The sequence below is a fragment of the Cydia amplana genome, chromosome 18, assembly GCF_948474715.1.
Source record: "Cydia amplana chromosome 18, ilCydAmpl1.1, whole genome shotgun sequence".
Classification (NCBI taxonomy): domain Eukaryota; kingdom Metazoa; phylum Arthropoda; class Insecta; order Lepidoptera; family Tortricidae; genus Cydia; species Cydia amplana.
In genome coordinates this window covers 2602974-2621196 of record NC_086086.1, presented here as the reverse complement: position 1 = coordinate 2621196, position 18223 = coordinate 2602974, and the positions used below count along the sequence as shown (strand labels likewise).

Sequence of the window (18223 nt, the reverse complement as noted above, 5' to 3'; positions counted from 1 at the left end):
AAATGGCATAATAAAGATCTCGTTACGTAACTCGTTAAGCAATCTAAACCAACCAGATATCAAACTTTTTTCTTAAGTGTTGTTTCCGCGCTGGCCATTAATGATATCCAAAAGTAAACAAAATAATTTAAAAAACAAACAAATGGACAAGTTTAATTGGAAGGCGGAATTTATTAGTATATTATTATGTTAATTGAAGTGTGTATAATGCGCCTAATTATCACATTCGTGTGTCTAGATATATCACCTACAGGCGTTTTGACCAAAGACAAAATGACACACCTTAAACAGATTTACGCTTGATTTAGTCCCATTCCCATACATATAATTAATTATGATTGATTATTAATTTGAATGTTGTTTTTTTTTCAATCTGTCAACTTGAGTAGGTGTGTGGTCGGCATAGACTAGGAATCCTCTAGACGGAGTTTAGAGCAATTATTTCATGAAACCGATGCTGCCAAAAATACTGGGGTGACGAGGTGAGCGAATCCCGTTCAAAGACACAGACGTCACACAAAGACACTTTGACTCGAAAATACATATACTGCCATGATGACAACGTCAAATTATTTGAACATAGGTAAAGAGTCTTGAAAAGGAGTCCGCAACATAAATAAACGCCGTTTTATCGACTAAATAACTAGTGTTTAGTTTTAAGTTTATAAAATACATACGTATGTTAGTCTGTAAGGTATTTGTAATATGGGCCTTGTTGCCTGAATTAAATTTCTAAATAAAAATAAAATAAATAAATAAATAAATGTCAAATAACATTGAGTTTTCCTTTATTGATTTAAATGCCATCTAAATTATGAGTGGCCATCTAAACCCACTACATCTAAGCCCCTTACGGTCACGTGATCGCCTTACGCCCCTTACGGTCACGTGATCGCCTTACGCTGTCTCGAGTTTATCATTTTTTCCCCACCTAAAAAGTGCCCAGCGCCGCTAAAGAAGTTTTCACTTCAAAAAACGTAGTTGTTGGGTTTCGCACTTGGGGGCTCTAAATTTCAGTTGAGATTAATTTTAAATACTTATTGACGCTTCCCGTATGTATTGTATTGGGAAAAAATTAGCTTTAGTAACAATCACTAGGTAATTGTTGTTAACAATTCAACTCTCTTATTAAAAACAAATAATTTTTTTGGATCATTAAAATCTGACTGCGATTATTATTGATATGTACAATGTACATCAACCTCATTCCTTTTAGAAGTCGGTTAAAAATGTAGCTTAAGTCAGTTTGATCAGAAAGATTGACAATGCAATCATTAAAATCGTTAAGTATACATGTTTTGACTCTGTGTCGGAACGCACGACACTAAACTTACCCACAGCCCAGGCAGGTTGGTAAGATAACATACTTACATAAATATTATATACTTACATAAACTGCTAGAATCACTGAATCATATTCCGGCTGCATCGTATTCGGGTAAAAAACTATTCTGTACTTATAATCAATATTCCAATAACTGTTTAGGATTGAGAGATGATTCGCATTAACAGCTCAGTAACCGCTATCAATTATTCATTTCGTGTCTGTTACCGTCGTTATCTAACAGATGGCATAATTTAAATTATCTTAATTTCACATGGTTTAGATACCACAAGAGACCTCCCAAAAGGAATAAAAAAAACCGGCCTAGTGCGAGTCGGACTCGCGCACGGAGGGTTCCGCACCATCAACAAAAAATAGAGCAAAACAAGCAAATAATCGGTCACCCATCCAAGTACTGACCCCGCCCGACGTTGCTTAACTACGGTCAAAAATCACGTTTGTTGTATGGGAGCCCCACTTAAATCTTTATTTTATTCTGTTTTTAGTATCTGTTGTTATAGCGGCAACAGAAATACATCATCTGTGAAAATTTTAACTGTCTAGCTATCACGGTTCGTGAGATACAGCCTGGTGACAGACGGACGGACGGACGGACGGACAGCGGAGTCTTAGTAATAGGGTCCCGTTTTTACCCTTTGGGTACGGAACCCTAAAAAATACTCATTCAACATACAAAGTAGTTTTACGACTTTTTATTACGTAAACCTTGAACTTGAACTTTGTATGATGATTCAGTATCAAATCGTCGTGAGATTGATAAGCTCAACAGAAGTTCTAAATATAGTACTGTGTGTTGTTTTCTCATGACTTTTATGAGTTTCTTTACTGATTGGGTTGTGCAATTGACAATTCAGATTGTTGTGATAAGCAAAACAGAAGTCTGTACGATAAACGCGCGTACCTATCTAATGGCGAAATCACTTTTTGTTAAGTATACAAAAAATGTGTCACGAGACATTTATATTGTGCTCATGACAGCAACTAACTTATCATGTTTTATTGAGGATACGGTCACGTCTCATAGCGTGTATTCAGATTAGTTTTTTGTTCCTAAAAAAGTAAGTAAAAGGTTCATCACCTCGCTAGCACGGGACAACTCTCTTTTTTGTTGAAAATCGGCTCGCGAAGGTTCGTTTTTTCACTAGTCGTTTGGAAAAAAGATTTTAACTTATTAATTGCTTTTCCACTCTCTAGTGTATTTAGTAGAGTGAACTTTTGGTCGCAAATATTAATTGATAGGTGTTAGTTTTATACTAGAGGTCTTTTATATCTAGTGTTATCCTTGCAGGCATGAGGTAAAAAAATATGTGAAAATGGCGACTCGTAGCTTGAAATAATCACAACACTTCACACTCAGGAGGTAAAAAACAGAAAAAAGGCAAAATGGATAAAGGAACTCACCGCAAATCCAGCCTCAACTCCCGCCCATCAACAGTGAGGTTATAGTGCACGGCGTGCGGCAGCGCGTGCTCCGCGCCGCGCAGGTCGCGCCGCGCGCGCGCGTGCCCGTGCTCGTGCGCGTGCGCCACCGCGCGCGACACCAGCCACCCGTCGTGCGTGACCTTGACCGGCGTTGACACTTGCACTTGCGAGGGGTCCAGGTGCACGTGGGAGTAGAGACCTGGAATGAGGTGTTTGGTGAGGATTCTTGAAGAAAAAAAAGCGGCCAAGTGCAAGTCGGACTCGCCCATGAAGGGTTCCGTATTTAGGCGATTTATGACGTATTAAAAAAAAACTACTTACTAGATCTCGTTCAAACCAATTTTCGGTGTAAGTTTACATGGTAATGTACATCATATATTTTTTTTAGTTTTATCATTCTGTTATTTTAGAAGTTACGGGGGGGGGGACACACACATTTTACCACTTTGGAAGTGTCTCTCGCGCAAACTATTCAGTTTAGAAAAAAAATATATTAGAAACCTCAATATCATTTTTGAAGACCTATCCATAGATACCCCACACGTATGGGTTTGATGAAAAAAAAATTTTGAGTTTCAGTTCTAAGTATGGGGAACCCCAAAAATGTATTTTTTTTTTTTCTATTTTTGTGTGAAAATCTTAATGCGGTTCACAGAATACATCTACTTACCAAGTTTCAACAGTATAGTTCTTATAGTTTCGGAGAAAAGTGACTGTGACATACGGACGGACAGACGGACAGACAGACAGACATGACGAATCTATAAGGGTTCCGTTTTTTGCCATTTGGCTACGGAACCCTAAAAACGCTCAACACAACTAGGGTTTGATGAAAAATATGAAGCAAGTGATTGAATGAAGTCTAACAGCTCTTTCATTCCAACTCATTCCTTAATTGACTTAATCCGTAATCCGTATAATTATAGACTAGCAATAAGTTACTGGATAAAACTCTCTCCATTTCACATATTAAGATGCACAGAGTCGCGTTTTATAATATATGACCTGTAACTGTAACCTTAGTATTTACACATAATTTTAACAGTTATTGCAGATGTTTGCCGTTTAGTCTAACAACCATATTTAAAAAATGCAAATAGCGATTATACAAGTAACAAGATTTTTATAAATCTAGCATCTCTCTAGAAAACACAGGCACAGCACAACACAACTTAGGATACTATGAGACACACACACAGTAGTTAATTTAGGGCACAGGCACAACTTAGGATACTATGAAATATGCCAAATGACCCCTGAATCAATTTATTCCAAACAGAAACAGCGTACGTGACTGCACATACTGCGTTTTGATTGTATGTAAGTATCTAAGTGCACAATGTGCACATGTCAGATATCGACAAAAATACTTAATGAGAATTTCTGCTAGCACAACCAATACCACGGAGTGATTGCAATTTGTCCTCTATTCAGTAAAAATTAAGATTGATATTCTTGGTTAGAAAGTAATGCTATTTTGAAAGAGTATTCGACAACGACATGTTTCCGAGAAAATCGGAAGTGAACGGATATTACGATTAGGTAACTGGTAAACAAACGGAAACGCGGCATTGACTATCATAATGCTGATAAAACTTATCTACATATGTATAAGTTATACCTACATGTGTTTTCTGTCATCTTTTGCACATGTTTACTAATGATGCAAGATATATCACACCATATTTGCAATTTGATACCGTTTGTGTAAATAGTGAATTGGGCAGGTTATAGCGGTTTTGTGTCATTGTCATTGTTACTATCTTTTGGGAATATATTGAATATAGAAGGATTTTTTTAAATATTAATTGGTAGGATAGGTAGAGGTATATCACAGAATTTAACAAAAAAGTTATTCAGAACTGTAAAGATTGAAATGACTAGAGATGCCCCGAATAGTGGTTTTGGCCGAATACCGAATATGCGGCCACTCTCTCGGCCGAATACCGAATATTCGGCATGAGATGCGAACATTGTGAGTTACAATTATTATGAAAACTGTTCGCCAACAAAGCACAACGTTTGCTAAGATATATTTTTTGTAAGGCAGAACTAGAATGTAGTTAGAGTCAATCAAATCAGACCCATGATAAAAATAAAATATTTCATAATCAATAAATGCTTAAAAAAGGGTCTTCCTATTTAACAACTTTCCAATAATACATTTTAAATATTAAATGTACCTCATTATTGTTTTTTTTTGTGTAAATTTTCTTTTAAGGTAGGGGCAACAGATATTCGGTATTCGGCCGAATGTTGCCTACTATTCGGCCGAATACCGAATAGTTGCTGAATATTCGTGGCATCTCTAGAAATGACTGCAATTAGAATTTTTTTTTTTTGCTAATTACATATTTAATTGTTTTCTTCAACATATTGATTAGAAGAAAAGTGTTTTTAACCCGTGAAAATTATTAGCTAGTATATATAGTAGTTAGTTATTCGAAAACTAAAACGTAAAATATTGACTAGTACCTACACCTTTCTTAATAAAATGGCTACACTGAGTTTTTGCGTGTTTCATATGATACTAAACTAATTATTGAAATTTAAATACCTATATTTATTGCAAGAACATAGTGATACAATCGAAGCTAGTAATTCCTGATAATAATATATTAAACTTGCATATAAGGCAGTAATTTTAGTTATTGTGTAAAGATAATAACCCTTCAAGTCAATATGCGAGCTAATTTAGAACGAGCCGAAAATACGCGACATCGGCATGTCATGTCAATTATTAATGAAAACAAGCAGCATTGTCAAAGCTCGTCATTTAGATCGGTCTTTTTCACTTGTCATTGTGTATGGAAATGACCGCTGTATGCCAAAACAATAAAGACAAACTCAATGTAAATGTACACGCCTCAACATTCATAGGCATACACTTAATTCTTTCTTCTTTCGAGCGGTAGAACAATCGGTTGGGCAGAGACACTTATATGGACAAGACTGTCAATCTCCATACAACACTTCCATTAAACTTTACCCAGTGACCTTATTTGGCATAATTAGTAACAATGTAGTAATTCTTTACATTGCTACCTATCTAAATAGCACTAAATATAAATATTGTAGATTTATGACTAATCTTGTAATCTACATATGGACTATGTCGTTTGTCTCACACTTATAGTTTCTGTTAAACTAATTTTAAACTGATACCTTGTGGTGCGAGTTACTGTTTTTTTTTGTAAAACTGTCTAAAGAGAAATCCGCTTGTATTACAAGTTACAAGCTTTTGAGAAACGGGCCCCTTGTAGTAAGCTTTCTGAGAGCGTTAAAATAGATGGCGCTACTTATTTCCGTGCATTGCAAGTCTTTATAGGGTTTTCATGTACATATATCTAAAAATAAACTTCATTATTATGGAGTTAGAGGATCGGCACTGAATTTACTTAAGTCCTACTTAAATGGTAGAATACAAAGGGTCGATGTGAGTGTGCGATGCGATGGTCATTGGTCTCTATGGGTGTACCGCAGGGGTCAATATTGGGGCCTTTCCTGTTCCTTATCTACATAAATGACTTGCCATTCCTTGTAAAGACCCACCATGATATAGTGTTGTTTGCAGACGACACCTCACTTATTTTCAAAGTCAAACGACAGCAACAAGCTTACAATGATGTAAACGATGCTATTTCAAAAGTAGTAAATTGGTTCAATGTTAATAATTTATTGTTAAATGAGAAAAAGACTAAATGTATTAAGTTTGTCACTAGTAGTAACGTTAGGCATGTGCAAACAAGTGTCATTGTGAAGGATGAGGAATTGGAATTAGTTGATAGTACAGTTTTTCTTGGTATAACTTTAGATTCTAAACTCCAGTGGGGTCCCCATATTGCTACTCTTTCGAATAGACTGAGTTCTGCAGCTTTTGCAGTGAGCAAAATCCGTCAGTTAACTGATGTGAAAACAGCTCGATTAGTATATTTTAGTTACTTCCATAGCATTATGGCATATGGTATTTTACTATGGGGTGGTGCTTCAGAGATAAATACCATTTTTGTTCTGCAGAAGAGGGCTATTCGAGCAATATACAAAATGAACCATAGAGACTCACTTAGAGATAAATTTAAGGAAATTGACATAATGACAGTGCACTGTCAATACATTTATGAGAATATTCTGTATGTACATAAAAATATTGTAAATTTTAGAAAAAATTGTGAAATTATATAAACATAAGCTCGCAGTGCCCTTCACTCGGCTCCATAAAATTAAAAAATCATTCATGGGTAATTGTGTGAGATTTTATAATAAACTTCCAAACCATATTACTGAATTATCTATTAATAAATTTAAGAATTATGTAAAACGTAAACTTATATCTAAAGCGTATTATACCACACAAGACTACATGAATGATAAAACAACGTGGGATTAATTGTTATTCGAAATGATTATTTATATATTAGGTATATTTGATTAATTATGAGGAAATTGATATTCCGAATATTCCGATGTTGTACTTCTTTTGTGTTTTTTATTTATTTATTTGACATTTAGATTTTATTCTAGAAACATTCTAGACTAGTATTTTTTATACAATTTCATGTTTGACGATCCTTTTGTGAAATTCTTAAATTTGTGTTAAATTTGATTTGTATAATAATCCAATATTATTATGGAATAATAACATCAATAAATTGCTCTGATAATTAGCTTAAGATAATTTATAAGTATGTTACGATTCATAAGTGCTTGTTGCTAGGCCTACATGAATAAAGATATTTTTGACATAATTATATGTTAGAGGCAGCAATCTCGCAAGTGCACTGGTGAATTGACAGTTCTCATACGCAAAAAGCACTACAAAAGTAGATAAAGGGCGTGCGTGCAGCATTTAGAGATTGCCAATCTCCTCTATTAACTTGTCTCTGACTTAGGTTAGGAGCGGGTCAATGTCACGCCCCGCGGCCCGCGCCCTAGCAGATGGCGCCACTGGCGGTGGCGCCGGCGCACCCGAAAACATTACCCTACTGTCCATTTTTAAACAGCGTAACAACATAGTGTTACATTGCGTGTTAAGACGTTTTTGATATGAGTGTGTCTAGCGGTGGTTTATCAGGTTGATTACACTTAATGAAGTCTATCAAATTAGATTGTTTACGGTACTCGCTCGTACTTATAGGTGCTTACGACGCGTGCGTTTACGTTAATAGCATATGTATTTAATTGCAAGCATTTATCGCATGCGGCTTTGGATCTTAATTGGTGCATAATTTTTAGATAGGAGTGCCATTCTGAAGCGTGGCGAGATTAACATTGCTCGCTAAGTGAATAAAATGAACCTAAAGACAAGTTTTATCCCCGTCCCCGTAAGTAAGTGGTTTTGACTTAATCACTGTTAAAGCTAGAGTAGTTGCTATAACTGTTCCAAATTCTAACCATCAACCTCGAACGCTTGTATAACCGATTTACAAAACCAAAGTGATCCCATAGTTAATAAGTTCTCCATGAAATGAAATGAAATGAAAGTTTATTCATGAACAAAGTTATGTATGGAGTATGCACATATGCGAATGCAAGTAATTATTCGTAATTTAAGAGCCAACAGGAGTGGTCATTTCTCCATACAAACGTACTCGACTGTTTCCTCCGTGGGTTTTGAAGCTAGAGCAATGATTTTTTCAACACAGATTAATATTGTCAATATCTGTGTCGGACCGTTTTGCTTTTTTTGATGTTTTTGTTTTTTAAGGCGCTAGAGCCCTTCAAAAATGGCCAAAATGGCCTAATTGACTATGCCGCAATGAGAGGCGTGCTATTCAAAACTGACATCAATTAGTCAAAAAAGCAAAACGGTCCGACACAGATAATGTCATAATCATTTAGATTTCCAAATTTGGTTACGATTGGTTAAGTTTTGGAGGAGGAAACAGTCGAGTGAAACCTCGATTTTTGATATTTTTACGCAGGATTTTTCGCCTTGTCCTTATCGCACTAGTTTTAGGAGCCGCTTCCGTTAGCGAGACGGGTATATTTACCTAAAATATTTTAATCTTAGCTCCTGTTGGCTCTTAAGTATGAGACTAGACGGTGCGTGTCGTTTTTCTGCCACCGGCTAGCCTAGGAGCAATTTCCTATGAAACTCGGGAGCATTGTCAGCACGCCACTCGACACTCAGCTGACCGCCACACAAGTTCCAACGACCCGCGTATTTGTTGTCGTCAGCGACATCGTCTTTTTCATCATTATCTGATTGAGAATAAAGGGATGGTTCTATTTTTCATGGCTATTTTTTCACCACGCCATGCTTGTTTGAATTCATAAAAGATTTAATTCTGGATGGGTTTAATCAGCACATCAACAATTCAACATTAATACTTAATTTTTAAGCAAATAAAAAAAAATGCGATTTTGGAAGGTCTGTCAGAACGAATTCCTGCGGCATTTTTTGTGCTCAAATGAAATTCATAGCATACATTTATATCTTGTTTAGCAATAAAATATGTAGGTATACTTAATGTAACTATTTTATTAATTAGGTCAATGGATTTCACAGTTTTGGAAACGACTTGGGGTTCTAGTTAAAATGAAGCCTAGAACCGGTATCGATTGGCCAATACAAGTCAGACGGATTGCTTGAAATTTAAAAACCTTTGAATCCCTAATTGCTCGATACATTGAGCTATCAGAACCACGAACCGACAGTTAACTGAGCCGGTCTTTATCTTCATTACACTAACGATTCGTTTCCCTAGTTATTCAACATAAATGGAGCACTTACATCATCGTACTCGTATTATAATTGATAATGATGTTTTAATTTGGATCAATTACTGACAAATACCTTCTACTCGTACCAGAACATTTTGCTAGATTAGATCTGGTGATCGAATCATTTGGTTTTGTCAGTTGCTTCGGTATTCTCGGAATATAAAAATCGTTCTCATAGTAGGTATCCAACTATTCAATAAAATAAAAAAATTCGACCTAACCTCCAACTTTGATTAATTTAATAACAAATAATTTCTAAAAACTCTTTACTAAGCTGCCAATAGAAGAGACAAACGTAGCAAAAAAACACCAAACTCCCTTCGTAAGCTTCGTTGCTCATTTTTGAGACCTTCTTTTGTAACGTTTTTGTGCACGCGTGGGTGCCTGCGCATGTCTCCAGGCCAATAAACGTGACAGCAATTACTAGCCATTACACCAGGGTACCGCCCCCTACCGCGGCAGAGCACCGACCTAGCCATAGTAAGCGTAGGAGGACAACTGGGCATTTACTTACACGTTACGTGGCTACAACAGATTGAAGCATTATCTATAAATTACACTATAACGAGTGTACATAATACGATTTAGCTCCAACTAGTGTAACGAAAGCGATTTGACGTGCCTACCTTTTATGTGTGACATTGATATGTAGCTGGCATCTTTTAGCTTCTTGCCGTAAAAAAATATGATAGTTACCGTGGAAATTGATTTAAGTACTTAAGTATATCCTCAAACAAATACGTATAAAATTGCTGGTGGCGAGACGTTGAATAGTTTATAATAGTCGGTTTCATGCGACCGGGAATGTTGTTTAAAGTTATGATTTTATGATTACCCATGTTTTTTACTTTGAGAAGCTTGATTAGCGCTATGCAGTTTTAACTGTCAAGTCTCAAGGAAGCGTTTAATTGGGCAGCTTTTTGCAAAATCGTGATTCTTGAAACTTGTGTCTGTTTCTGAACATTTTTTACTTATATTAATCGGACTCTTGGTCCTTAATGCGATCAAAAGATTATAATGCGGTTATAATGAGCAAAATAAATTTCATTATTTATTCATCACGTTGCAATGCCGAATAAAAACCACTCGAAACGATCTGCCAAATAACCTGGTGTTAGCCAGTAATTCGGTTGGTCAAGGTGGTAATCATTATTATAATTTGAAGCAAACAATTTTGCAAATTTAATGAGCATAATACTATTACGTTTACGGTCACAGAGCATTTTCATACTAGGTACTGACCGCGGATACCATAGTGAAAGAGACATCATCATAAACGCGTCTAATATGTAAATAACCAACTGTTCCTTTCTTGAAATAAAAATAACAATACTGGAGGTAAATATAAGTATGTATGTACCTAGTTGTTAGTAAGCCAAAACTTTTAGAAGTTCTTGAAAACATAAATATAAATTTAATTTCACAAAAATACTTACGAAATAGATTTTTAATTTTAATTTTGAACGTTTATTATTTATTCTACATCAAACATTATAATTGGGATTGTATACTGACTACCAGAGACTGTTATTACGAACATTAATTGTATGTACCTATATTATATACTTTTCTATCCCTGTCTATCTAACTCTCTGTCGTAAGTACAAGTAAAACCAACAGACGTTATCTTTCCGTACGAGTAACTGGGCAATAAAAACTAATTTTACGCGGCGATAAAAGACACTAGGTTTAATTACATAATCAAAGTAAACCTTATAGCAAGTCGAGTAAGGCGTGAACGGATGTTTTTAATGATTTTCACTGTACAACATTATGTGTAACTATTTATTGTGTGACTAACTGAAGATTTCCGTTGTGAAATATACTGTGATATAACTGATATATTAAAGGAACCTTCCCTGTTATTTCTAACAATCACTCTAGTTAAGATACTATCTTAAGATAGTAAATTGTTATATTAAAAGGATATTTTAATGATGGCTTTGCATCCCAATTTTGCTTCATTTTTATCAGGGCTTACCTATTTTTATGCCATATTAATATTTCCAATGACTTTTTGGTGATCTACCTGTTTTACAGTATGACATTAGTTTCAAATAATAATTATCAGCTGCTTATAATATAACCGTCCTTTATACTAATAAATTATGTATAATTTATGAGTATTTAATACGCTATTTAAATTGTGTACGTGTACCTATTATTTATCCATAATTTTATTAATGCAAACAAATTTCCAAGAACTCCACAACTGCAGATCAACTGATGCCGACCAAATCTAATCCGCTTTATGATAAAAGTTTAAAGCTCCCTCGCTCATTAGCAGTTTTAATCCTAATTAGTAAACAAATGACGAAGGACGATCACGCCACACATGTTTAATGTCTACTACGAGTATGTTACCATTTAAGGCTACTGTTAACCTCGAAAATGAAACTATCGTCTAGTTGCCTCTATCACTCGAATATGCAAGAGCGATAGAGCCAAATAGACGTACGAACGGACGAAGTGGTTCGCGGTTACAGCCCAGGCTCTGATAGTTTACGTCACATAAACGTCACGATACGAGTGATGCGATGGATTCGCCGTTCGCAAACCGATAAGATAGCCTCTGCAAATATTATCACAGCGATAAAGAAATCAGATCGTTACACTTTACACTTTCCCGTGATAAAGTTGGTTTATAATTACACTTTTTGATAATGTAATTCAAATATAGTATTATTATTTTAATGTACGCTCAGTTTGGAGTCAAATTAGTTTAGTAGTGATATATTTCTTACATTGATTACTTATTTCTTATTTGAAACAATATTAACTAGTAGGTACCTACCTAATAGTGGGAACTATATTTTATTTTTATTTTGAAAAGTCGGGTAAAACGATTTCGAAAATTACTTTTTTCCTACTTTCTTTCCATTTATTCTTTGATGTTCTAATTGGTTCAGTCAGTACATTCGCAAAAAGTTAATCTCGTTAATAATCAATGGCTATAAATTAGTTTGAAACTGTTAGAAAGATAATTAAATATATTAATATAAAATAATTGTTATTTTAATCAATTTTAAAGTAATAGCATAAGAAATAAAGTAGGTAACTTGGTCAATGGTAATCTTTATTTAGTTTTCTGTATATCTAATGCTGTCTACTGTAATGTAATCACCTGATACGAATGATACTCTTTGTCATTATTACGTTTTCAGTCCTTCAGTTCGCATGACACATCAGTAATACAATAAAGAGGCACTCCCGGGCTGCGAGATGATAAATCTAACAGGAGTGAAGTCACACAGTTCAAATATGGAGTAGATAGGTATACTCGTACATTTGAGACTTATATCATTTAATTTATAGTTACGCAAGTCACTTTGTTTGATGTATTTAAGCTGAACAATTGTCAATTAGTTTCAGCCCACGTTTTGATTTGTCGGTTCAACGTTCGGTTCGGTTATTAAGTTTTTTTGTTTATCGGTCTGCGTTAACGAACGTTACGCTTCATTGGTAGTTTGTGGAACATGTGCCGTTTGCATAACGCCATCCACGGTTTATTTTGGATGTTATTAGGTCTGCAAATAGACTGTGTTGCCGTACGTGTCGTCGATTGCTACACTTTCAGTTCGCCGATCGAAATGCCCAGTGGCTAGTTAGAACAAATAGAACCGTTTGAGATACATAGAAAGCACATGTGTAAACAATAACTGTTTTTCCTGCGATGCATAAGTATAATTTCCCAATATGTGGTAGTAATTTATTCAAACAATATAATAACATGATCGAAAACTAACAAAGGTACAAAAAAATGTGTTAATAAAATGAACTAAAAAAGGCGTGTCACAAGGATCAGTGTTAGGTTTATAAATATTATTTTATTTTTCGAAATGCAGTTGAATGTAAATTACCTACAAGATTGAGCAACTTCTACAAATGATGCCTATAAAAAGCCGATCCGAGTAATAATAATGTCTAATTTTAGCAAAACAATTTGTCAAGATGTCAGTGGTTAACATCCGTTTAAGAAGGTTCTGACCTAAACTCCGATGAGTCATTCGAGCCCTGTCCGCTGCGAGACCTGAATCCAATTACGAACCCATCAAACAGTGTGACAACTACAAAACGAATCTTAAAATTAGTGAGATCGCACGAGAGGCCCTGTCACACGTTATCTGTTCGCCGATTTTGTACCCTTTACAAACATCAATTTTAATTATTAACGGTACGTTTAGTAAGCGCTTTAAATTCTATTCGCTAATATGCCACATGTTTTAAAATAATGCTAAAGATTTTTCGGTCTTCTCTACATTAACCTTAAATGATTAATTGATAATAGACTTACCGGTATGTATGAAGTTTCTAATGCTGTCCTGGATCTCTTCTTGAACATCGCCCGTGGGATATTCCACTTTAGGCATTACTATAAATTTCGCGCTGCACAACGCCACCAAAGTTTGGAATAATAACAGTATTAATATACACCGCACATCCATTTTTCTAAGCACCATCATTTCGCGTCGTGAGTGACTGTTAGCGTCTACGTCGTTGGCATGACAATACTATTACCGGTGCATTCTATCATTGCGCTAATGACATAACGTAACGTAATTCGAGTCGGACAACTTAGAACACTGTTATGATATTTTGTGCCTGTAATTAGACAGCGTTAATGTGTAGATGCTCTGTCGTCGGCTTTGTTGAACGTTCATTATATTCGATCTGAAACAAAAGAAATAAAATGTTAAATTTACGTTACGACTACACTGGAAATATATCAAAATATAATTTATTATTAATTTATTACCATTAACGTTTATTTATTTTGTTCGGTATTGATCACTAATCGGTATTTATACACTTATACAAAAAGTACAATTTAAATTGAACTGCTATCACTAAAGTTAAGCCTTTATTTCACGCACTAAAAAAAGTTGACTTCAATAAAAAAAGTTTATAAAAGTGGGGGCAGAGCGCCGCGTACGCGTGCGTGTAGAGACGGGCCGCTATCTCGATCTGAGAGTGGAGCCGTCTGTTACATAATTATATCTCTAATCTGTGCCCATATAGACACATGCGATTTGTGTTTTAGTTACCACTGGAGACGTGATAGCGAGAGTTTGGATGGTTTTGTCGGTTAATTAAAGGGTTATTAATGTCGTAGTTTCATTTTCTCTTATTAAAAATAAAAAATATAACAGTACATAGGCGAAATTCAAATATTCTTAATTTCTACTTTCCTAATTTATTAACTTACTAGCAGAAGCTCACGACTTTGTCTGCGTATAATTAGTACTTCGATATACCACTTCCATGGTAAAATCAACCCCTTTTTTGCCCACTAAAAATCGTCATCCGTGATAAAAACTAATTTAAATTGGTGTGGGTACTAATCAAACGGTTTAAGCATGAATAGGTAACAGACAGAAAGCGTTCCTTTCGCGTTATAGTAGAGGTATAAAAAATAAGTACGCCATACAATTTATGTATCGGTGTTGTCGCGTACTTTAAGACTTTTGGTCACTTTCTCAAGTGTGCAAATTAACCATTTTCCGAACCTCAAATTCGCACGTTTTCTTCATATTACATAAGACAGCCTTGGTATCGTACGCAGACCGTTAACAATGAAATAAAGAATGATGAATAGGTTACCGCTGAATGTTTATTCAGCAGCTGCTGCAAAAATTAAGTATACATAGTGACGAAATCGATTCGGCCTGACATAGTCTGCTACCTTTAATTACTGCAATTTTTTTAATACTAATTTTAATTCTCGCTTTGAAAATTTTAAATGCAAAAACATTACTTTAAGGAGTTTTAAAGTTACCATTAATCTTAACACATTTTAATTGTTTCGAACAGTGATAGTGCGAATGGTTAGTGTAGGTAGGTGTGTTGAATTGTTGATCTGAAAAATATGTACGAAAGGGTAAACAAAGACAGAGAAAAATTTAAACGTAGGAACAAAATAAATAGTTAAGGATAAAGTAAAAGTACACGTAATAAGGGATAAGGTGGCGCCAACTACGCCTATGTCCCAGTCGGAAGGATTTCAACAGGGTATCCTGAGACCCACATAATAAAACCTCAAACACCCTTAATATTTTAGAGATTTGAAACCCAGCAAAGCAACAAATGATATTTATTGTTTATATTATTGAGTTCCTGGAATAAAGGTACAGGTAATGTCCACGTGCCGATAAGGCGGCGCCAGTGTTATCCATGCATCTGACCTGGGAGTTCCACAGGGCAACGTCTTAAGCCTCTAGTGATAATTGATAAGCTTATTCAAGTCAGGGAATTTGATTTCGTGGAAAGATACTTGAAAGGTTCGTTAGTGACATTTGATTTTGTATATTTAGATGTTCTGTTCCAGGAATTAATGCAGAATGTATGTAGACACGTGCTATAGCGATAAAGTGTCACCTTGCTATATCACCCGTGGTAAGGGTGACACAGGGTCCTATCTTGGATCTGTAAGGCTGCTTAAATAGCCCTTTTTGCATAGTAGTGAAGTGTCCCGATAGGCATTCTATATTGAAAATTTGTAATGTGACTTAAGTAAGGTCTGAAGACTCAGTTTTTCTTTGCTAAGAAGTTTGATTATTCTGTCCATTTAAAACGTAGGCATTTTCATATAATAAAAACAACAGAAATAGTTGTATTCTACAACGAATTCTTTAGCTAAATATTTTACCAATACAGTAATTAATCTTTAGAATACTTCTATCACTGCACAACGAGCCTTTAAGATAATAATAAATACATTAACTTTATTTTACTCTGTTTCCTTTGGGAGGAGCGGTGCCATAGCAATTGTTAAGTTTAGTACCTACAGCGTTTAGATCCCTGTCATAGGCTAGGAATCCTCTAGACTGAGTTTAGAGCAATTATTTCATGAAACCGATGCTGCCAAAAATACGGGGGTGCGGGGGGACGAGGTGAGCGAATCCCGTGCCGTGATTGGTCCGTTCAAAGACACGGACCAATCACGGCACGGGATTGACTCGAAGATGGAGTAAAACTACCGTATAAGTGGCAGAGGGGGTAGCGTTACTATGCTTCGTCTAGAGGATTCCTAGTCTATGATCCCTGTACTCACGAGTTACGATGGGAAACAATGACACGGAGAAACAACCTATTGTTTGTCCACAGGGGAGCGTCTCGTATGTCTGGATGTAACTACGAGTAGTTAATATTATAGGAATCAACTTAACTATTTACTATAGCCTAGGCTCTTGACGTATATTTCTTAAGTTTAAAGCGAATAAATTACACCCCTTTGTGTATGTGATCAATAAATTGATATTACGTGTGTGTATACCGTCAAATAAACCATTATTGTTGAGTACCTAACGAACGAGTTTCTTATATTCGGTATCTTCTCGAGGCTGTGGTGGTGTAGGGTTAGAACCGTAGTTTTTGATATTCATAAATGCATATTAATATGCCTAAATTTAACTATAAAACACTTTTACTTTCAACATCTTTAGTCTTTATTGGTGATCATCGTCATTTTTCATAGATTAGAATATTATGTAATAAATATATTATGTTCCGTTTAGTCTCAAGGTTCGAAACCTTGAAGGAATTATCAATTTAGCGACGAGTAGAGGGTAGGTATGTTCATCCATATTCCGATATTTATGGGAAAAGGTCTTACGTGTCTATGAAATTGAAAGTGTATATGACTTTCTTCCTTTGAAAGAATCCGTGCGACAGCAGACACCTTTATCAAACATTTCATATGCGGTAAAGTGTGCTCTGACACTTGTGCAAATTTTCACATCAGTACATAGTGATATTTAAATCGATTCTTTGTTGTTTCGAAACAAATTGATACAGGGTTGAATAATAATGAGTGACGTTGTTACCTTCTGTAGCCAGGTATAGACGCGTTGCTAACTGCCTATTTTCATTCATGTGGAACTTTGTAGGACTGCAAAGTAGGCGAACTTGGTTTTGTTTAACTATGTTTTTTAGTTGTTTCTTCGTACCGTAATTTTACCATTAACTGTCATGTAGACATAGACATGAAATATACGTCTTTACGTAATTTAATTCTTACCTCGATAAAGTTGCATCTTTCAAAAAATCCAGTCACATCCTGATATTTTATGTCCCACGTCCCGTTTTGCCCCAGCCTCCCCTACCTTGAGTTTTGCGTAAAACACGATAAAGTCATTAATCTTTACAACTCTGATTTCCCAGCTCCACGTCCTAGGTAATCACTTTATCTCAGACTCAGATAGCTGTGTGTACTGTATACAGCCTAATCTCGGAGCTGACCCGATTCGGTCTTTGCTGACAGATGACGTATAACCTAGACTGAAACCGGCCTTCTTCAAACAGATAATGGAGATTTAAAATCTCCAAATTGAGGTCACTGTCATTAGTGCAGGCAATTTTTCTCCATAATCACTTATTCTTTATAAGGAATCGCTTTATAGGGTAAAGAAAGCGCAAGAACTCATCAAGATACGAAACAAAATGCTTATTCGTGACAATGGAAGACTTAATAAGCGTGGTAATTAGTTGGTATTGATCGAAGTCGTAAATAACATGCGCACATCGTGGATTCCTGGCCATAAGCAATCTAAGAAAGGGTCTTCAAGCAAATGGTATGTAAGTGTACAAAAAGTTGACTGTGGTGGCGCCACGGCGCGCCAATGGTAGTGTCTGCGGCTGAGAAAGGTTGGATAAAAAGTCAAACGTGCTTAGAAAAACCGACGCGGTTAAGACTTTTTGTATAAAAAGGGCAGAACGGGCCCGACCGGCGCCTGC

The 18223-nt window shown here is 35.6% G+C and overlaps 1 protein-coding gene and 1 long non-coding RNA gene across 2 annotated transcripts in view; one reads left to right on the top strand and one right to left on the bottom strand.

Moving 5' to 3' along the window:
• The window catches only part of LOC134656247 (A disintegrin and metalloproteinase with thrombospondin motifs 7), a 123820-nt gene that overhangs the window by 77799 nt on the left and 27798 nt on the right, over positions 1-18223 (bottom strand). The window contains exons 2-3 of the mRNA XM_063511753.1: positions 13785-14161; positions 2747-2966 (exon numbers count right to left, since the gene is read on the bottom strand). Coding sequence (XP_063367823.1) covers positions 2747-2966; positions 13785-13953 — 389 coding nt within the window. The 5' untranslated portion in view covers positions 13954-14161. The remainder of the gene's footprint in view (positions 1-2746; positions 2967-13784; positions 14162-18223) is intronic.
• LOC134656300 (uncharacterized) overlaps positions 3008-18223 on the top strand; it is a 65778-nt gene continuing 50562 nt past the window's right edge. Inside the window, exon 1 of the long non-coding RNA XR_010097506.1 lies at positions 3008-3339. This is a non-coding gene — a long non-coding RNA (uncharacterized LOC134656300). The remainder of the gene's footprint in view (positions 3340-18223) is intronic.